The following is a 23,688-nucleotide window of genomic DNA, read 5'->3' as shown; positions in this document are numbered from 1 at the left end:
GTCTACCGTCTACCGTCTACTTCTATGTGAACCCAGCCTAAGAAACAGCTGATTTTGTTCGTAGCACCAATGAAGACACGGTATTTTGTCAATAGGGCAGTCAGTGGACAGTTTGCCCCTTTTGTATTGTTCCTAGTATAGTTTGCCCCACATAACATCAGTTGGCGGGAATTCGCATGCATTTGAATGAAATTAGACTTATGATTGGAATCCCGTGACAAGGAATGTTAACCCCTTCCTTACTGAATTCTGAAATCCCCATAGACTTAATACACAAGCCACCAGGTTCCCGTATGGAACGGGTTAATCGCACCCACTTTGGGTCGCGTGACAGAATATATTGAGAAACTGCTGATTTTGTGAGAACCAATGAAAACGAGGGATTTTCTCATATGGGCGTTGAAGAGAGTTTTTACTCCTGTCATTGGCCATAGGGGGTAGATTCAGTGAAAACAGGGAGGTGGGACCACCTCCCTGGTGAAAAGTATTAAAGGGGACAGCGTGGATAGAGACCAGCCTGTATCACCGCTGGAGGAGAGTCTATGCTACATGGAGGAGTCGGAACGAGTCATTTTTCGCTGCAGCAAGGCATCCGACATCATGCCGGCGAGGAGCGGGAAGGACTACACGGCCGTTTCGTACACGTAGACATCATCTCTCCCGGGAGTCGGGCAGCTGTCTACTTTGGCTCCTTTGTACCGGCATTCAAAGCAAATATAAGTAAAACACATTAAGCCCTCTATTTATTTATCCATCTATTTATTTGCTTCATGAAATATCTGTAGACTATATAGATGTATGGTCTTAGTGAGGAACAAACTACACTCAATGTGTGCATCCAATGCTTTTTTTTGTTTACAAGTTATGTAACATTGTATGTGTAGAACCTGTATTAACTGGTTACTTATTTTTATGCCTGTCGTATCAAAGGTGAATTGAAAAGGTGAAAGGCCACTTTTATCTCTTTCATCTCTTGTACAGGTTCCGTAACCATTTATAGAATCTAGCAGTTAGCTCAAGTGGACATCATTTTTAGCAAAATACGGTTTTAAGCAGTGATAATTGGCTGTAAGCTCTCATTGCCTTTGGTTTTTGAATTCCATATTTGGAACAGAAAATATAGAAAATTGCTATGCTACTACATACCATGTGCCACCATATCATCTAAATCCTCGGACTTCCGTTTGGTTTACTTTTTATTTGAAAAAGTAAAAAAAAAAAAAAAAAAAACAAGTGAGAAGTAGTACCGATTCTGATTAGTGTAGTGAGATGTAGATTGCGGAAAGGTTTATGAACGATATCATGCTTTATGTCTCTAGTTAATAGACTTCTACAGGTTACTTGTCCAGTCTACGACCCAGAATGCCGAGCATCTTATTGCCTTAGTGGGGCATACAACCAACGAGACTAATCCACGCTCAAACAACCCACTAGAGCTGACCATATAGAGCCATCTTCGACGGCCGGGGCCTCTCCTCCCGTACTTCACATTGTTCATCACGGTGGGGACGACCTTTACGATCCCCGGTAATGCATCTAAAGTCTTTCTTAAGTGACTTGGCTGTCTTTTTGGGGACTGGTTGTTCTTTGCTTCATCCCAGATAACTTTATTCCTTTATGATAAAATCTGAATGATCTTAGAAGGCAAATGACCGCGAACAAGTTTCGCTTTTAATTGTACATATACTTTCGGGTGGAACTGCTGTTAAAACATGCATTTGTACATCGAGTAAGGTTAGATGATATTTACATCAGATCCACAATCCATTTTTGTATTTCCTGCCAGACGATATAAATCTAATATCTTAAACCATAAAACTGAACGGAGGCTCTCCAATAAATGAATTTAAACCCTTCTCTTGGTTTCAATTCTCTTCCCAAGAAACCAACAAAATAGCTGGCGACGTGCTTTGTGATTTATGTCTTATGTACAACAGTATTCCTTGTTGCCTCGAGACATTTAGCTGAATAACATGACTTACCCTTCACGACAGTTTCGTCTTAAGACTTGAAAATCGCTCAAAGACTTGGTCAAGCATCAAATCTTTAGTATAAATACAGATTGATGGAATTATCTTGTACAGTTGATTGCAATGAAGAAGAAATATGTTACGAAATCAAAATAAAAGTTTGTTTTCAGAATCTGTTTTTGTCTTTATTTTCAGAGTGCCCAGATTGAAATGTGACACCCATTTCATTTTGTATGCCGAGTATATAAGATGAAATATGTCAAAAAAGTGCAGAATGTACAGACACCATAGGGTGGTGCTGTCACAGTGCCCACCCAGTCAGCACTGACAGCGCACACCCTGGGTCTGTACACTCTGCACTTTTGACATATTGATCTTCTACATTCTGGCATACAAAATGAAATGGAAAAAAAAAATCATTTATTCAGGCTTGTAATTTCGGGTATTTTGTGAAAGTGCAAAGTGTGAAATGTGACATCCACTTCACTTTGTATATAACATCACAGTATACAAAATGATTTCAAAATAAAGTGTGTGTGTGTGAGTGTGTGTGTGTTAGTGTGACTGCGTGGCGTGTCCCATATCATGTACTAAACAAAACTATACTACAAAACAATATACAAAAATATTAATTTCTTAAAAGACACAAACACTCGACCAGACAGGACCCAGTATCAAGAATGTACCACCTAGTGGATGGGTTCTAAACAAAATACACTCTTGTTTACAACCCATCCACGAGGTGTACTACATTCTTTGATACTGGGTTTTGTCTGGTCGAGTGTTTGTGTCTTTTAAGAAATTGATATTTTTCTATATCGTTTTGCAGTGCAGTACGCAGAGCGAGAGTGTGCCACACCCAGGGGGTGGGGTGCCACCCCCCAGATAGGCGTTTTCACATCAGCCCGATAAAAACCCAAGCTCGAGATATTTTCCAATTTCCCAAGGCAGAAAATAGCGCGCTATTTCGATACATCGGATGTGAAAACGCTTAGCATCTGAGGACCTCACTAAAAAAGGAGTATTGCCAATATCAAATTGTGTCAAATAAAAATAATCCGCCCCCCCCCCCCCCCCCAATCCAAGAAGTGGGGGGGGGGGGGGGCAAAACGCATTTTTGCCCCCCCCCCCCCCCCGAAAAAAAAGAAAAAAAATAAATAGATAAAAATAAATTTAAAAAAATATATATATATACATGTTTATATAAATAAAATACAAATAGGAAAATTTATTAGCTAAGACTAGTAATTCTAACTCTCATAAATGTTTAGACATTCATTTTTCGTTGCGCGTGAGCAGATTATCTCAACCGCATTCAACGGTAACCGTTGCAGTTTTTAGAGGCCTTTGGCTATGGAAAATCGTGTAAATATCAAAATGTTAGCTTTAAGCACTGGCGGATTTAGAGGCGGGCACAACTGGCCCATGCCAACCCTCCTTTTGAAGCAACTTTTTTTAAAATTCTTCTTTGTTTTGTAATTTTATACGTGTTCCCCCCCCCCCTTGAGAAAAAAAAATCTTCCATACGTCCCTCTTCCACCGCTAGTTGTTACTAACGTGTTTTAACCCCCGCCCGCACCGCCCCCCCCCTTCTTAATTTCCAAAGCGAAAAAATATAGCTACAAACGGCAGTTTTGGGACTGTAAAATGTCAAAATTGTCAAGCTCGTTCGCTCCGCTCGCTCGTATTCAATCGCTATACCATTCTCCTGATGTTGCTGCCAGTAATTGCCAGCAGTTGCGCCCGGTGCGTCCCACCCCCCTTAATTTCCAAAGCGAAAAAAAGTATAGCTACAAACGGCAGTTATTATACTGTAAAATGTCAAAATTTTCAAGCTCGCTCGCATTTAATCGTTATGTCATTGTAAAAGAGAATGTTACTGCCAGTAATTGCCAGCAGTTGCGCCTGGGCCGCCCCCCCCCCCTTAATATTTCCAAAGCGAAAAAAAAAATATAGCTACAAACGGCAGTTTTGGGACTGTAAAATGTCAAAATTTTCAAGCTCGCTCGCTTTGCTCGCTCGCATTTAATCGTTATGCCATTCTCCTAACGTTGCTGCCAGTAATTGCCAGCAGTTGAGCCCGGTGCGCCTCCCCCTTAATTTCCAAAGCGAAAAACATAGCTACAATCGGCAGTTTTGGGACTGTAAAATGTCAAAATTTTCAAGCTCGCTCGCTTCGCTCGCTCGCATTGAGTTGTTATGCCATCCTCCTAATGTTGCTGCCAGTTATTGCCAGCAGTTGCGCCCGGTGCGCCCCCCTTAATTTCCAAAGCGAAAGATATAGCTACAAACGGCAGTTTTGGGACTGTAAAATGTCAAAATTTTCAAGCTCGCTCGCTCCGCTCGCTCGCATTTTATTGTTATGCAATTCTCCTGATGTTGCTGACAGTGCTTGTCGTTTCACACCGTCATTCCATAATCCATGTAAGGAAAACTTACAATGTTGCTCAATGACTGCGTTGTTGAATGTATCACATTCCGTAATGTATTGTAGTCCCATTAAGTTTGCAGACTGACAGCGCACGCACACACGCACAAGCATACACACCCTCAAAATTGCTCTTCGTGCACAAGGTGCCCCCCCCCCCCCATGTCTCGACCCACGGTACGCCATTGTACACACACACACACACACACACACACACACACACACACACATATTATATATATATATATATATATATATATATATATATATATGTGTGTGTGTGTGTGTGTGTGTGTGTGTGTGTGCGTATGTGTGTGTATGTGTATATTGTGTAACATATGTATGGTCTATCGTGAGCCCCCTCCAATATTTGCCCCCCCCCCCCCCCCCAATCCAAAACTGCTTCCGGCGCTCCAGGTATAGGTGATAACGCAATATCATGGTTCAAATCATATTTGATAGGTCGGAAACAAAGCACAATGATCCAAGGGAAAAAATCTGATACACTGGCACTCAAATCAGGAGTACCGCAGGGTTCTATTTTAGGATCCCTGCTCTTCACGTTTTTTGTTAACGACCTACCCTCTGTTGTCATACACAGCAAAATCGTTCTGTATGCAGATGACACTGCTATTATGTATAGCGCTTCGAGTCCCAAAGAACTAGAGACTGTATTGAATGACGATCTGAGGCGAGTAGAGTCGTGGTTGAACAAAGTTTTTGTTAGTCGGCACCCCACAGAGAGTAAATGGTATCAGGGAAAACATTGATATTCAGATTGAAAGTGTGTCGGTAGAACATGTGAAGACGGTCAAATATCTTTGTGTTTGGTTGGATCAACACTTGACCTGGAATGAACATGTTGCCCAGGTATCTGCCAAAATTGCTTCCAGGCTAGCTTTGCTCCATAGAGTAAGAAAGTATTTGACTGTAAAGAGAGCGCTAAGCTATTAGCAAATGCTCTGATCTTACCTTACTATGATTACTGCTCAAGTGTGTGGACAAACTCAAGTCAAAGAATAAAGGATATTCTTATCAAGCAACACAAACAAACAGCAAGAATAGTTTTGCAGACAAACACTCGAACCTCAACGAATGAAATGTTTACACGTCTAAAATGGATAGATATGGAGAAGAGATGGAAATTTCAGAAAGGAAAACTAATGTTTGACATTCTGAATGATTCTGCCCCTGTATATCAGCAGAGTATGTTTTTAGCTGCCATGAGTGTACATCGATACAGTACGAGAAACGCTCAAAGTAGAGGTTTAGTTGTACCCAAAGTAAAAACTGAAAGTGGCAGAAAGGCATTTTCTTTTGATGGTGCAATACTTTGGAATAGTTTTCCAGGTGATGTGAGAAATGCTAAAACAAAGCAAACAGTTTGTACTCAGTTTCTGAAAAGTCGGCAATATTAAGATGCTGTATTGGTGATTATCATATACATGATTACATTTGATAATTTGGTATATGTTTTTTTTTTGTCTTTTTTCGCAAGCAATATTGTTTTGGTAATGACTTGAAGTTATATACACACATGTGTTTTCTATGGTATTACAAGTTTGTAGGAATGCAGACCCACCTTTGGTAGTTGTCGGAGAGAATTTTGTTTTGCTTTTCTTTTCTTTTCTTTTCTTTTCTTTTCTCTTCTTTTCTCTTTTTTTTTTTTCCTTTCTCTGTTTTGAAGGTCATTCAAATTGCCAGTGGATGAGATAGGCTTTCTGGTTAACTGTTGCACAATGTGTTGCCATGGTAACAGTACATTTTGAATGAAAAATCATGTTAAAAAATATGGATTTGGAGTATTTGGTTTGAAATTTGGCATATGTGATCATTATATGATTTAGATGTTTCAATTTTTGTTACGTTATATGTGTAGTTGAAAAGTGCGTTGCCATGTTAACAACATCATTTGAATGAAAATTATAGAATAATACTGCTTTTTTGTTTTTTAGTATTTGATTTGAAATTTGGGATATGATATGATCTATGATATCATAGTTGTGTAGATTTTTTTTTCATGTTATACATTGTGTTACCATGGCAACAGCGTTTTCACTGACAAACACAGAAATTACCGATGTATTTATTTTTCTCAGATTTTGGGCATTAGACAAGAGATATGATATTGTGACGAAGCATATTAAAGGAATATAGGGTCTATAATGAATATGACTAATAACATATTCATTGCACATTATTGTGCTTGGACATAGAGCTGTAGATCGGCCCAGGCAGACCATCCAAAGTAGAAGAGAAGCCAAATTGCTGATGAGTGTCTTTCTCTAAAATGAGGAAATTGCTGAGAAGCTTCATTTTGGGAGACAATGTACATAATAACAAATTGTTCCTGGTAGACAATGTACAGAATAAGAAAGTGTCTCAAAGTGCTGATATGACCCTTCTTTGTACGTTACATAAGGTATCCTGAATCCGATGAGAGGGATCACACGTGTTTTAATGGTCAGCTGTAGGCACCTGGAATCAGACAAGGGAATACCAGTTGTAAAGAAAAGGTATAACTGGTGGAAGTCTGACACTGGTCAAAACAAGATGAGGAGTGACAGTTTTATCTGCCCCATGAGTACTAGCTTTAAGTTGACTAGGGGGTTAAAGGGACTGTACAGTACTGGTTGAGGTGGGGATTCATGTTCTGAACATTCCTAAGTGAAATGATGAAAAGCCTCTTATGAAATATGAAAGAGCATGTAATTTTAAGAAGGATTCACCATTCATTTGATGAAAATTGGTTTTCAAATGGCTGAGATATCCAAAAAAGTGCTAATAATGAAAGGCGACATGCCACAACTTTATTAGGATCTCTTTGTTTCACCTTGTTTTTGGATATCTCAGCCATTTCAAAACCGATTTTCATCGAATAAACTTTTGATACCCCTTAGAACTGCATGCTCTTTGACATCTCATAGAGTGGTTTCTGAATATCTCGCAAAACGTTAAAAGCTAAATCCTCACCTCGACCAGAACTGTACACACCCTTTAATGTGCTGACATTAGTCCCTAGGTGCTGACACTAGTCTTTATTGTGCTGACACTAGTCTTTATTTTGCTGACAGTGCCTTGTGGAGTGTCCACTTCATAATTATTCATCAGATGACCAATGGTCATCTGTAGGATTGGTTAATTGTGTCGGCAAGGGGAGGGACATCTATGTGCCATATTTAATGTAACATTTTAAATTGGTTTCCAAGAGGGGCGGACTCAGTAAAATAATCATATGCATGAAGCTTGAGAGCCTGAACAAAACCAGGGTGCAAGACCCCAAAATAGTTAGTTACAACTCGACATCTTCAAGTAGCTCATTGAGTGAAGAATCATTTCACTCCAACTGTACACATCATTTTTCGGCTGAATAAAAGTCCAGCGGACACCAAGGTTCACATACGACTTGTGTGGAATGGGACTTTGATTTTCAACGACTGCCGGTGTGTGTGTGCAGGTGAATGATGCGTGAAAGGTACGCCAACATCCATGAATGTTGAAAACCTCGTTACACTTGGTGGCAGCGGTGGGATGAACTCCCATGAAATTGCAAGCAAGCAACCATCAGTTGAGACTGTTTCTGTGTGATCCAGAAATATCACCTGAGTAGCCGAGTAGCAACCATGCTGGTTGTGATGTTGCTGTTATAGAACAGTTTCTTGAGACTCAGAAGTTTGGCGAGTCCCAACATTGAGAGAACAATTTGAAAAGCTAAGCTGAGCTGCATGAAGTCAGTCGTCTGCAACGCAGTTGTGATGTCTTCAACGCTTCCGACATCGGGCTGACCAGGTTGCAGACAGACGCCGGTCCAGGGACGGGCTGAGACGAGGACGTGGACGGTGCCGTCAGGACGGAGTCTGGGACCCAGGAGGGACGAGACTACACGGAGCAGCAGACAGCTGAGCAGGGTGACCACAACACATCGCCAGGCCACTGGACGATTGACAGGGAGAGCAACAGTCTTATCGTAGGGGGTAAGTGAGCTTCTCTTGGTCAATTTCACGGCAAGGCAGAGGGGGTAAACAGTACTACAATAATAACTGTTGTATCTTAAGTTAAGTGTTGTGACAGGTTGTTGGTTAAGACTGTATTAATATGGAGGGGGAAAGCAACTTAAGTCAGTTAAGAATGCAAGAGTTGAGGCAAAAGTGTGAAGAGTTGGGGCTGCCACATGAAGGACTGAATAGGAATCAGTTGGTTCAGGGCATAGAAGAGGCAAATAAAGGGCAAGTTTCATCTCAGCCAGGGGCGACTGTTGTTAGCACAGATGGGGATGAGGCCCAAAATGCTGCTGCACGCAAAGAGTCTTTAGAAGAAACGCGCATGCGCTTTGAATTAGAGAAGTTGAGAATGCAAGTGCGGCTAGCAGAGCTAGAAAAAGAAAAGCGTGAAAACATGCCTGGCGCAGCACCTGGAAATGCAAGCGTGGTGGACGGAGGTATTAGGCGGCAACTTCCCTTTTACAAAGAAGGGGAGGATGTAGATGTATTCCTGCGTACTTTTGAAAAAATGGCCCATTTGAATAACTGGCCTAGGGATGTATGGGCACTACAACTGGCCCCACTGTTGTCAGGAAAGGCTAGAGAGGCATATGCCAGACTGTCATTAGAGAGTAGTAGGGACTACGACGCAGTGAAAGCAGCCATACTGCGTAGATATGACCTGACCCCAGATGCGTACCGGGTCAAGTTTAGAGAATTGAGAGTCGACAAAGAAGAGACGTACACAGAATTCTCTGTGAAGCTCTCCGACCTGTTAGGGCGTTGGCTAGAGGGGGCGGGAGCAGACAGAGATGTTGACAAATTGAAGGAGCAAATCCTTATGGAGCAAATGTTGAAGCAAGTCCCCTATGACTTAAGGGTATGGCTCCGGGATCATGAGCCGCCAACACTTCAGGCCATGGCGAGGCTCGCAGACCAATATGTGCAGAGTAGAAAAGGAATGGGAAAGCCCCAGGCATACACAGGAGGCAGACAGGACCTCAGATCATTCCCTAAATCTGGAGGAAAGCCCAGTTTTGGGAGCGGGAAAGGGGAAAACATACCCCAGAAACCGGTACACAACCAAGAACAGAAAGGCAGTCGGGGGAAGATACAGTGCTATAAGTGTGGCAAACTAGGGCACATAGCAGTAAACTGTCAGAGCGCTCAAAAATCTACCCCTAAGGAGGAAAGGGATGCAAAACAAGACCCTGCATACTTTTGTAGATCTAGACCCCACAAATTCTTAGAGGCATACACTAGCCAGGCTATGCTAGGAGGAAGAAAGGTGAGCCTATTGCGTGATTCAGGCTGCACCCATTCCCTTGCTAGAGTAGACGTAGTAGACCCTGACCTCATTATCCCAGGAGAGACAATCCATGTTAGGGGTTTATTCATTAAGAGAGAGCTACCAGTGGCCAGAGTACATCTGAGGAGTGATGCCTATGGTATTCAGAAGTGGATTCGTGTGGGAGTGGTCGATGATATTGAAGTAGACATGATACTGGGCAATGAACTTGTCCATGAAGAAGACCCGGAGTTGAAAATGCCCGTAGTGAGTGGAAAGGAAGAGGGCTTGGTAGTGACACGGAGCCAGGCTCGCGTGGAGAAAGAAAAGGTAGAAAACGAGAGAACAGAGAGGGAGAACTCCCAAGTTCGTGTGAGAGACTTATTCAGCATGAATGAGGGAAATGATGAAGTAGTTGATGCTGACAAAGCTCCCATGGATGGGGAATCTCACGAGGGGGAAGAAAGTAGCCACAAAGCAAGAGAACAGATTGGGAAGAAAGAATCCACAGACTCGAGAAGTAGAGGGCACAGCCAATTAGACATAGGGGTAACAGAATTAATTCAAGCCCAGCAAGAGGACGCAGGCCTAAAGTCAATTTGGGAGAAAGTAGAGGAGGAGGATGGAAACAGGAAATGCTACTTTTATGTGGACAAGGGGGTGCTCATGCGTAAATGGTCTGGTGCAAATCAAGCCCAAGGGGAGGGATACAGACAAATAGTAGTCCCTAAGCAGTACAGAGGAAAGCTGCTACATATTGCACATGACAATCTGACGGCAGGTCATTTGGGTGTTGGTAAAACACAACAGAGGCTGATGCAAAATTTCTACTGGCCAGGGATATTCCGGGATGTAGCAGAATTTTGCAAAACATGTGGTCCATGCCAAAAGTGTGCAAGTCAGTACCGGGGAGGGAAGGCAAAACTAGTATCAGTCCCAGTGATCGGCAGGCCATTCAGGAAGGTTGCTATGGATATTGTGGGCCCCTTACCAAGAAGCAAAAAGGGCAATAAATACATCCTTGTCCTCTGTGATTACGCAACACGTTATCCCGAGGCAGTACCCCTCCCCTCAGTAGAGGCTGAAAAGGTGGCAGACGAACTGATAAAGATCTTCAGCCGAGTAGGGATTCCAGACGAGCTCTTAACAGATCAGGGGTCAAACTTTATGTCCCTCCTAATGAAACAGCTGTGTAGTAGTCTGGGTATCAAGCAGCTAAGGACCAGCCCTTATCACCCCCAAGCCAACGGACTGGTAGAGAGATTTAATGGGACTTTGAAGGGGATGCTGAAACCCTACACTACAGAAGGGGATGTGACCTGGGATGAACTCATCCCCTATGTGTTGTTTGCATACCGGGAGGTTCCCCAAGAATCAACGGGATTCTCCCCATTTGAACTTTTGTATGGGCACAGAGTAAGGGGACCCCTAGATATCATTCGGGAGACCTGGACAGGTGAAATTCCCTCACAAGAGAGCATAGTGACGTATGTGCTAAGGAGCAGAGAAAATCTGGCCGCAATCACGAAAGCAGCCCAGACAAACCTAGCCATGGCCCAGAAGAAACAACAAGTGTGGTATGATAGGAAAGCCAGAGCAAAAGACCTGAATGTAGGCCAAAAAGTGCTGGTGCTACTCCCATGCAGCACTAATAAGCTAATGGCTAAATGGCAGGGCCCCTATCCAGTGGTACAAAAGCTGAGTGACGTTAACTATGTGATTGAGATGGGGGACAAAAGAAAGAAACACCGCGTGTTTCATACAAACATGCTGCGTGAGTGGCGAGAGCGGGAGAGTACATTGTACATAGACGTTGAAAGTGCCGAGTGTGAGGAATTAGACGAGGTCATCGAGTCAATGACCTGTGAAGTGTCCCCATCTGAGGTTAAGATACCAGACTACCTCTCAGATGCACAGACGAAACAAGTGACTGACATAGTGGGGGAGTATAGCGACATCCTTAGTGACAAACCTGGACGGACGGATGTAGTGAGACATGACTTAATCACTACAAATGACCGCCCAATCAGACAGAGGGCATACCGACTCCCACATGCGTTAAAAGATACAGTAAAGAAAGAACTAGATGAGATGTTGGATGCGGGAATCATCTCCCCTTCTGATTCCCCATATGCTAGCCCCCTTGTGATTGTTAGAAAGAAAGATGACACCCTTCGACTTTGCGTCGATTATCGCAAACTTAACCAAGTAACTGAATTTGACGCATACCCAATGCCCAATATTGAAGCCATCATAGATGAGCTAGGAAAGGCCAAATTTATGACCACGATCGACCTGACAAAAGGGTACTGGCAAGTTCCCCTCACCGACAATGCAAAGAGGAAGTCTGCATTTATTACACCCTTTGGCCTCTTTCAATTCAATGTGATGCCTTTTGGGATGCAGGGCGCGCCAGCCACCTTTCAGCGGCTTGTAGATCAGGTGCTGCGTGGATTAAGCAAGTTTGCGACTGCGTACATAGATGACATTATCATCTACAGTGAATCTTGGGAGCAGCATCTGGTCCATGTCCGGGAAGTGCTAGAAAGGTTGAGAGCAGCAGGCCTAACAGCAAAACCTAGTAAGTGTAAAGTCGCCAGGAGGGAGGTACTCTATCTGGGGTTTGTTTTGGGAGGGGGTTGTGTGAAACCCGAACCAGCTAAAGTGGAGGCAGTAATGAATTACCCGCAGCCTGCAACAAAGACGGATGTCAGAGCCTTCTTGGGCCTAACAGGCTATTACAGGAAGTTCATTCCAAACTATAGCAAAGTGGCAGCCCCACTCTCGGACCTCACTCGTAAAAATGAACCGAGACTAGTTAGGTGGAACAACGAATGTGGCCAGGCATTTGAGTCCCTGAAGAAGTCCCTTGCTTGCTCACCTGTGCTCAAAAACCCTGACTTCTCCAAAGAATTCATTGTACAGGTAGATGCCTCAGAAAGGGGAATTGGAGCAGTTTTGAGTCAAAGGGATGATGAAGGTGATGATCACCCAGTGGCATACATAAGCAGAAAGTTACTGCCAAGAGAGCAAAAGTATGCCACTATCGAGAAAGAGTGTATGGCAATCGTGTGGAGCATCCAAAAATTCCAGCCATACTTGTTTGGACGACAGTTCCTCGTACAAACCGATCACAATCCTTTGAAATGGCTTCACACGATGAAAAATCAAAACCCAAGACTGATGAGATGGAGTCTGGCACTACAGACACACTCAATGAAACTTGAGCACAGGAGCGGTAGCAAAAATGGGAATGCAGACGGTTTGTCTAGAATGTAATATATCTGAGATGGCATGATATGACTAAGATGGATGAGGAAGTACTTGTAAGTCATATGTCCAGTTAAGATATAACTGTAAGTATGTCTATATGCTAATTGTATGTTAGTTTAAAAGAAATAAAGGCCAAGTTAGGTATCCGTGTAACTGGCTAATTTCAACTCCTAAAGCAACCAATCACGGGAAATATTATACATGTTATAAAGCCGGACTAGGCCCGGTGAGCATGCAATACTTACCTTTTGAATGAAATAATTATGTGTGTCAACTCTGCCTTGCCAATAGTGAAAGAGAGCTCACAATTGTACCCTAGACGTGACATGTTGAACATTGCTATCCAAAGGAAACCGTGCATCAAGAGACTGAGTAACTAGAAGTCAAGAGATTCGAACAATCAGCGATGAACCCGAACACACATGCATAAACTAGCATGGACACTTTGAAAACTGGAGGTGTGTCGTCATTAAATGTGACTAAATATGCACTGACTAAAGAAATATGATCGATTATGCTTCTGGTGTCATGTACAAATGCATGAGTAATAATGTTTATGTGATTTCTTGATTTATGATTTAATGATGATTGTTTCACTTCATACAGAACAGTGACTCTCAGGTATCCATCCAGCTATTGTAATTGGAATATGAAAAGGGTCTTAATGAAGTGAAAACTTTCAACAGCATTCCATCCCCTTTTCATTGTCTTGGGTAGGGGGATGTCTGTGACGAAGCATATTAAAGGAATATAGGGTCTATAATGAATATGACTAATAACATATTCATTGCACATTATTGTGCTTGGACATAGAGCTGTAGATCGGCCCAGGCAGACCATCCAAAGTAGAAGAGAAGCCAAATTGCTGATGAGTGTCTTTCTCTAAAATGAGGAAATTGCTGAGAAGCTTCATTTTGGGAGACAATGTACATAATAACAAATTGTTCCTGGTAGACAATGTACAGAATAAGAAAGTGTCTCAAAGTGCTGATATGACCCTTCTTTGTACGTTACATAAGGTATCCTGAATCCGATGAGAGGGATCACACGTGTTTTAATGGTCAGCTGTAGGCACCTGGAATCAGACAAGGGAATACCAGTTGTAAAGAAAAGGTATAACTGGTGGAAGTCTGACACTGGTCAAAACAAGATGAGGAGTGACAGTTTTATCTGCCCCATGAGTACTAGCTTTAAGTTGACTAGGGGGTTAATGTGCTGACATTAGTCCCTAGGTGCTGACACTAGTCTTTATTGTGCTGACACTAGTCTTTATTTTGCTGACAGTGCCTTGTGGAGTGTCCACTTCATAATTATTCATCAGATGACCAATGGTCATCTGTAGGATTGGTTAATTGTGTCGGCAAGGGGAGGGACATCTATGTGCCATATTTAATGTAACATTTTAAATTGGTTTCCAAGAGGGGCGGACTCAGTAAAATAATCATATGCATGAAGCTTGAGAGCCTGAACAAAACCAGGGTGCAAGACCCCAAAATAGTTAGTTACAACTCGACATCTTCAAGTAGCTCATTGAGTGAAGAATCATTTCACTCCAACTGTACACATCATTTTTCGGCTGAATAAAAGTCCAGCGGACACCAAGGTTCACATACGACTTGTGTGGAATGGGACTTTGATTTTCAACGACTGCCGGTGTGTGTGTGCAGGTGAATGATGCGTGAAAGGTACGCCAACATCCATGAATGTTGAAAACCTCGTTACAGATATACAGCTGCATATGTGAATGCCAGTGGGCAGTGTATTCGTATTCTTATTCTATGTTGAGTAACATTATGTTCATAAGTTTGTTATTAGTAAGAATATACTGGATGGTTGCTGGTTGGGTTCGTTTCTTCCCGCTTTGGGTGGGGGTATTAATCACTCTCAGTGAAAGTTTTAATTCTTGATGAAATTTATTGTTTGGTTATGATAGTTACGTAGGCCCATCACCATGTTATTATTGCTTGTTTGACTAGTAAGCGTGTAATTGTCAGTGTATAGTTATTGTGTGACTGTATGTAGGGGACTCAGTGGAAGAATTGTACCTGTCCACATACAGTGTGTTGTATTTGATGTATATGTCTCTGTCTTGTCAACTGTAATGTTTGTTTGTGCAGGGCCCCCAGTAAGAACAGTACTTGCCTACTGATGGGGCTACCCTGTTGAATAAAGACTGAATAAATAAATTAATTAGTAATTTGCGTTAGTTTGCATTAATTAGTATTGTACTAGTTTGCATTGAGTTAGCATTGAGTTTGCATTTGTTTGCGTCAGTTTGCATTATCTCAGTAGTTTGCATTAGTTTGCATCAGTTTGCATTAGTTTGCGTCAATTACACTGTTAGAAAAAAATCAACAAGGTTGTTTAAAATTTTAAACAACCACAAGTTAACCGGTGAATCGCTCAACTGTTGTTTAAAAATTAAACAACACGTAGTTGTTTAAAGTTTTAACCCTTTGTTGTTTAAAAATTCTAAACAACTGTTGTTTAAAAGAAATTTAAACAACTGGGGTTGTTTAAAAAAGTTGTTTAAAAATTTAAACAACTGTTGTTTAAAAGTCATTTTATACAACTGGGTTGTTTAAAAAAAGTTGTTTAAAAGTCTAAACAACTGTTGTTTAAATGTAATTTTATACAACTGAGTTGTTTAAAAAAAGTTGTTTAAAACTCTAAACAACTGTTGTTTAAAAGTCATTTTATACAACCGGGTTGTTTAAAAGTAATTTTATACAACTGGGTTGTTTAAAACAAATATTAAATATTCATGTTTAGAATTTAAACAGTTCGTAATCACATATTACTGTACAACTCACTTGTATATAAGCACAATAACACAAATGTTTATTTTTTTTGGCCAATTATATATTTCAGCACATTTTCACTGTCTACATCACTGACAGCGTATCATTAGAAAACCTTCAATCGGTCAATCTGTCCATCGATGTGCAAACTTATTACAAATAACAAATTGAGCCAATCAAGAATTGTCTCATCCATTTTCAGAATATATACAGAGTAACAATTCTTCTTATACAGTTAACCTTTGATAAGTCGAAGTTCTCGAGAACCGAGACAAACGTGTCGACTTGCGCGGATTTAGTAAAAATATGCAGTTTGACTGCAGAGGAAAAATCATGAGCTTTTGTTATGCTTGAGTTAAGTGATTTCCCAGCTGAATTGACCTCGACTCATCTAAAGCTTAGTGTATTGTCAAATGTACATTTTGATACCACTTACATACAAATGGGGCGCTTAATGCCGTAAAAATCACATTTCACAATATTTCAACTAAACTGCAATGGCAAATTGAATTTGAAACATGAAATAATTAAAGAATTAATTATTATGCATAACATGGATGTGTTCAGCTTGAGCTTATCTATACCTGTGCCACATTGAATATTTTGTTGCTTCATTTCTCATATTGTGTGGGTGCATGGGAACCATCAGTTGCCCTCAGATGGGTCCAAAAGGGCTAACTGAATGAACAGTACACAGAGAATGTAATTTTTCAGAATGCTTTTACAGTCCAATGCACACCTTACAGACACATTATCCAGTTTTATAGTGATCATACCCTGATAAGACAAGATAAATCTTGAATGAGTCTTATTTCCTGGAATAATTATCTGATTTTCTTAGAACCACTGACTTTGTTCTTGAAGTGTTTGTCACTATTACATGCGCTTGGAAATCTCATAAGCGAAGCATAAGGGAATGGCCCTCTAAGGATTTGCTTTTCTGTCCCAATACTGTACTTTGTTGCCCCACTAAGAAAATATTACTGAAGGTATTGCACTACACAGCTTCTCTATTAACTAGATCATTTTTAGCAATGTTCAATTTGATGTAACAACATTTTGAATCATTTCAGTAGCAATGCTTTTGGGGAACATCTGCAATTGTAAGTCAGGGGTTATTAGATTATATTTCCTTGACAGTACAATGATGACTGTAAATATACTGCAGATGGAGAAACCATTCACATTAAGAAATAAGTTTTATCTCTTGTGAAAATTCTACTCCATACCTATATTCAGCATATCTGAACAGACCAAATAACATATACAGTACATTGTAATTATAATGAAACTTACTCCTGTTTACTGGTGTAATTTGAGAAGTCATACCTGCTACCAACACATACAGTTTCTTTTTTTTCATAACTGGGATGTGCATTGTACAGCACATCTGTCCAGCAAAGATCATCTCTGTCACTCCTGTGATAGAGATGGCAGTAATGAAGATTACTCTATATACAATGAAATAAATTCATAATGGAAATATACATTCTACGAAACAGTTCATCTTGAATTCTATGAAGGCCACATTCAGTACAGAGTGTCACCTCCATTATGCTCAACAGATATGAGGTTTTAATTTCACAATTGCTATATTTCTGAAAATTGACTGTCATGCTTCAGTATAAACCTGTGAAGATCTTGCCCAATATTTCATTAAGTGACTACTATGCAAAATACCTTTTTTAATTCATTTCTAGCCCATCTTTATCACAAGTTTTCAAGGGCCAAAATTACCCACTAATAGAACAATCTTCTCATGACCTTTGATCTTTCCATGTGACATGTATCCATTACTTATTGAGTTATAAACAAATGAAATATAGATACCAAACCTTTGCTTTGACGAATGACCTAAAAGTCAACTTTGTCAATTAAACTTCTGATGACCATGAAAATCTCATTCTACGCATCTAATCTTCCTGATTTGAAGAGTTCAGGTATGTCCTGATCTCTTTCACAGAATTGGACGTCACTTTACCAGGCATTTTGTACACAACTGTCTCCAAGAACTGCCAGGCAGCAAAACATTGAGCCTGGTACTCTACATCTAGGACATAATGCACTTTGAATGCACAGTCCACAGCCTTTGTCAAAGTTGGAAACAAGAATCCCTGTCTCTCTACAATAGGGAGTTTTCGCAAGCACAACGCGGCCTGGAGTTAAGCATGTCGTGTGCGAAATTTGCTTCTGCACATGATCAAATCCGAGGAACGTCCCGTCCGGGGGAAAACGAGTACGGTAATTGGCCAAAATAGCGTTCGGTCCCGATGCTGGGCAGGAGTGAGCCAGCCAGTCAGCCAACCATTCAGCGATCTTGTCCTCATGCCTCCGTTCTGTACAGGAAAGCGAAACTGCATAGATATGGGGACGGGAGTCAGAGTACGGGGACTGTCACAGGTGATCGCTTCCTCGTATTCTCGGTCTTCGCGTCGTGTAACTTCCTAATGACAAAGGTTTGCAGTGGCTTCTTCCAGGATCCTCCCATCAGCAAGATGAAGGGCTGTGGTCTCTGCTTCCTGTCAATTTGTCCAATGTAGAAAGCCAGGTCTGTGCCCTCCTGTAAAATGAAATGGAAGTGGAAAAGAAATATGCATTATATACATCTCGATAAAATCTTGAAATAATCTACGCAGAAGTGTTGGGTTGAGGCATTGGTATAATGAAGTCCATCAGAACAGATATATTTCCCACACCTCTCCAATGTTCAAGGTAGAGTTCATAATAAAGTGCCTGGCCAAATTCTGCAACATTTCATTTGCAAACATATACCCTAAATTGGGTATTTTATGTAGTATATAACATCCATGTATTACATTTTCTATTCTTGCAAGGGCTAACCATGACCTGGCTGAATGAATTTTCAACTGTGTGGCCTATGGGAACTTCTGAAAGGCAATTAATTTTATTGCTGGCAAGCCCAGGCAAAAAGTATTATCAAACAAAAACTACTTCTGAATTGCATTTCATTATTTTGGGTAAGTTACTCTTTCCAATACTAGTAGTATAACAACTTTGTCCACTTACATTGTAGGAACATTAAGGAGTATGCGAGGTCTTTGTTCTTTTTGGTATGGGGGGGGGGGGGGGGGGAGACACCCTGTATCACATTGGATGTATATGAGTGGTATGTGATATATTTCCAGCATCTTGCTGAATATAATGATACCATAGGTCAAGTGCAATATTTATTGATAAATGGAATATTCCTTATTGGCGACATTTGGGACCAATTTTGCATTTCATGCGAATTTTTTTCCCCTTTTTATCAAAATGAAAAGGACATATTGATATTGGACAAGTGTGTGATTGAGCAGTCAGGCACAAAATAAAGTAAATATGTATGTTGACTATGTAATATAAGATTTTTTTTTTTCATTAAAAAAAAAATTATTGTGATTCACAGCATACATTAGCAACATAGTAAATTTGCATAAATATGTAGAATCCATGGACTAAACTAACAAATGAAACAGCATAAACTGGGAATTTCTGTAACTATGGACCACAGCTTGATGATTTTTATATTTTGTATTGCAATGTCAAAGTCCATCTCATTATTTTAATAAGAGGGCAACACATCACTTGTTTTAGAAGATTAGCCTCCGAACAGTTAGGTACTTACAGGTTGAAAGTCATAGAATAACTCCAACGACTCCTGAAAGGAGCACTTGCCCCACACCCTCGCAGTCCAGCCTCGGCAAACTAGCGGCAGCATGCTGAATGCAAGCGTCTCTTTTTCCTCTGTGGAGCAAAATGTATGACACAGGGGGAGTATTTTGAATGATAAGTACAAATATACCCTTTAAAAATATTAACACAATCAAGGCTGATAAAGAGAAATGCTGACAAGTATCAGCTCATATTCAGATGCTAGCTTATGTACTTATATTGTACTTGATTGCAACCAGGATTACTAACTGTGGGGGGGGGGGGGGGGGGGGCTGTTTTAAAGTTGTTTGGAGGGTATTGTAGAAAATACTACACATTTTGAATGAGGGACTGATTCTGGCAACGGCATTTACTACCAAGACGGGCAAGTAATTGTGGATGAGTAGAGCCAAACTTGTAAGGCCAAGCATTAGAATTATAATGTTGTAATAATCATCATGCTATTCTACAAAGCAGCAATCAGAGTTACCATGAACTTGAATGAAAGAAAGTTGAATGGTGTTGACAGCCAGTGCCTTAATAAGAATAATCTTGCACTACTGTTAAGTGCTTAACAAAGACTATTGCAATATGAATGACATTTGGGCTTTTGCAGGAGGTTCATGTCATATTCTGGCAGTGCATAAGGCAAGATCAGTTGATATGCATATATCTTAATTAGATTAGCAAGAGCAAGGGATGTTCAAGGTCCAGTGATTTTTATTTCAAGTAGTAGGAAAAAGAATGCAAAAACTTTAATAGTTCATAAAAGACTTCTCTGTTAATGTTATCTTATAATGACAAAAGCTTGATTATCATGTGAGTTGATCAGGCAGTGGAGAAGAAAAGGGGAATGGTAGATGAAGGAGGCAAGGACAAACCGTCCAGAAGTTTCAGTGTACATGAACTGTGGGGCCGTGGGGTGCTACAATGTGAGAGAGGGGCAGGAGACAGCCTCCCCCAAATAATTGTCCAAGCTGTAGTTACAGTCATTAAAGCTGCACTACCGCATGTGATACAAGGAGCGAAAGAAGTTTGTATGAGCACAATTAAAGATGTTCTGAATCCACATGTCATCTCTTGAGGATTCAGTTCCAGCAGGACGAGGTCCAACATGAGCTAAGGAGGGACAATCTCTGCCTGACTGACCTGCCAGAGGGGGCTGAGGAGACAGAGGAAGAGCTTACTGAGGGCGAGTCAAATGTTGCCAAGGAAGTTGGCTTAGACATTTGGAAAGAGGACATCTCATCTTCATGATCTTATCATCATCTTGGGGAAAAGGCAAGAAGGAAAGAGCAGGCAGATCAAAGTCCACTTTATTGCAAACAAAAGAAACAAACTGTATTCTGGGCATTCTAGTCTGAAAGGAAAAGAGAACATGAAAAGTGTGTACATCAATGAAGATCTAAAGGCATGCAATGTGTCACTCGATCAGTGCATGATAAATGCCAAGGAAGCTCATGATGTCGAATCGGCAACAAAACCAAATACGGGAACATGACATGCAAGTTGAATGATGGACAAAGCAGAGTCATCAAGAGCCCGGATGATCTCTTTGATATTGGCTTTGAAATCACAGATCCACTTCAGTTTTTGCAAGTTTTTGCAAAAGTCTTAGAAATTAATTAACAAGCATTGAATGAATTTATCGGTCTAACAATTTTTTTTTTTTTATAGTCATGTTCATACTGTAAGTATTTTGTTCATAATGTTAATAAATTCACCTCAACTCAAATGCAAAAAAGGAAAGGGTGGTCTGGGGCTGTAGATTAGAATCTCTACACAGAGCAATACTATTTAAAATGTACCTTGGGAAAGGCCATCGGTGTCACCCGTGTGACGAATAAGCAGCGTTTGCTACGATGGACATCTTGATTCCCCATAGTAGAGTACTTTGTCAGCATACATGGCCATGCTGCAAACATCCTGTCTTCAGCCATGATCTCCTGGCTGAAGTCTTGCTTCATCTGTACAAATTAGGGAACAAGATTGCACTTGTAATCATATTAAGGGTGGCCCAGACAGAATGCTATAAACCAAATGGAAAAAAATATAATACTCATGTTAATAACAAAAACATAAATGATGGAGTGAATTATGCATGATCATTAGCTTCTGCAAAAATGTTCATTCTATTACATTTTTCTCACAAGTTTGTGTGAATTTGCACAATGTGCTTCGTTTGGCATGGAAATCTTGACAGACTGAGAAGAAAGCTCCTAATCTTTGCATAGAAACTTATTTGAAAGTGACAAAAGTGCCAAAAATTGGTTCCAACCACCTACCTACACGAAACAAATAGAACTCTACTAAGGTGGTATATTATTACTACAGGCATTAAGTTTACGTGTGGTGCATAGACTATATTGTGCGTTAAAAACACCACAATCTGTTTTCTGTCTTTATCTTCATTTTCTATAGGGGTTCTAGGCCTTTTTTTCTACTAAAAGTTTACGTAGACCTTAATTCATCGAGCATCATTGATGGCAATGATGCTCAGTAAAGAATGAATTGCTCCAGCAAACGTAGCAGAACTTAACTTGCACTTTAGTATTGGATTTTAGGGGGTTCGTTATGTTTACAGTAGATTTTGGTTGTACGGCTGGACCTACTACTCATCGACCGCCTAATGTTTATTTGCTTGATAAGAATATTTAACACTACTAAAATTCATGCAAAAAACTTGACCTACATGATTGAGAAAATCCAGAGCTAGGCTATCAAATGCCTTTGTTCCCTCTTCGATTCGAAGTTTCAGTGCAAAAATATCGCCGTCGAACTTGCATGGCCTCGTTTCAGCTCCCCGCGGTAACGCTCCTTATTGTGATCGACCGCTGTTTTTGCATTGACAATGCACGCAAACTGAGTTGTATTGAACACCGTGTTGTACGAAGCTTTTTAGAAACTTCCATAGACATTACATTACGATTCGGTGAAAATCATTCGAAATTTTGTCCTTGATTAAAACCATTAACTTTGTTAATGAACGGTGAATTTTCGCGTTTTCCCACACCATCCTCAACAGTCAAAGCCAATCCATTTTTATGTGCTTTGCGTGCAGTGAAGTGCGTACTAAGCGTTCAGTGCGCCAATTAATACACGGTCGGTCTATTACAAGAGGGTGGTCGATGTAGTAGGGCTATCATACAGCCGACCATAAGTTCTAAATTATGAGGTAGGATTCATAGGAAATGATCGAGACATGTCATTGTGTAATTGAACTTAGTCTTAGTTAGCACTAGCAGTCTAAAATATAGGCCCTAGCCCTTGACTAGGCCCTAGCATTGCCTAGCTAGATAGGCCCTAACCGTCACGTTAGACCCTATGCCTAACTAACTTGTTAGTTGTGTTAGATTTCTACATCATCGAACTCGGACACTGCGCCTATATAATTGTGCATGATGTGATCAGGCCTGGATGTGATACGGTGCCTGTTACAACTTAGAAGTTAGAACCGGGAATACTGTACAACGAATAGGCTACTGTACTGTGTCAACAATGGGAATATTCCGTACGCTGATTTAGAGATTAGTTTTTGTAAAAGAAATTCGTATTTTATGTGAAGTTTTGAAAATGTATGTAAGGATTGAATTATGCAAGTGTTTATACAAGCACGAGTTGGTTGAAAAACATAATGTACGTACCGGTACAGACGACCTAACTTAACGTACATTAACAGTTTCTTAGATCTAACGTTACATGCATAAAGGCGAGGCGTAGCGCAGCCCGGCCAAGAACCCAAAGCGTGAGCCGTGACTATGGCTTCATACATCATGCAAATTACAGATGGGCATGAAGCGATGTAACTATCAGTTAAATAAATAAATACCTTGGAATGACTGGCAAAGTTCTTCTATAGCTAGACCCCATTTGCTGAGAATGTTCGTGACTCCATATAGCTGCATTGCAGTCATCGACACCGCCGTCCATCATGATGAATAGCCGCGTATGAGCTGTATGCTAGCTATACGTACATAAACGTGTGATGTACGTGTGTGTGTGTGAGTCGCGCGGTAGGTGGCCGCGGCGCCTGGCGGCGACCGATCGATTGCGACGAAGGATACAATATGCAGGCGCTCTGATTGGTTCATGACTCTCACATGACTTTTGCCCATCAATTTCTAAACAACGATGTTTAATTGTTTGGACAATCATTCCGAATTGTTTTTAAACAACCGCTGTTTAAGGCAATCAAGCTCCAATTTTCTATATTTAAACAACATTGTTTAGAATTTTAAGCAACAATATTTTAAACAACGAAATTTTAAACAGCGTTCTAACAGTGTACTAGTAGTAG

General features: G+C 40.7%; 1 protein-coding gene across 1 annotated transcript; it reads left to right on the top strand.

The window, feature by feature from the left end:
* Window positions 1–8,526: 8,526 nt before the first annotated feature.
* Window positions 8,527–12,945, top strand: LOC139734640 (uncharacterized). The gene has a single exon (XM_071645426.1). The coding sequence runs from the start codon at window positions 8,527–8,529 to the stop codon at window positions 12,943–12,945; it is 4,419 nt and encodes a 1,472-aa protein (XP_071501527.1).
* The last annotated feature ends 10,743 nt before the right edge of the window (window positions 12,946–23,688 follow it).

Source organism: Diadema antillarum, unplaced genomic scaffold (genome assembly GCF_040938485.1).
Source record: "Diadema antillarum isolate AM-2024a unplaced genomic scaffold, OU_Dant_1.0 seq00000536_RagTag, whole genome shotgun sequence".
Classification (NCBI taxonomy): Eukaryota; Metazoa; Echinodermata; class Echinoidea; order Diadematoida; family Diadematidae; genus Diadema; species Diadema antillarum.
This window is presented reverse-complemented; position numbering and strand designations above follow the sequence as displayed.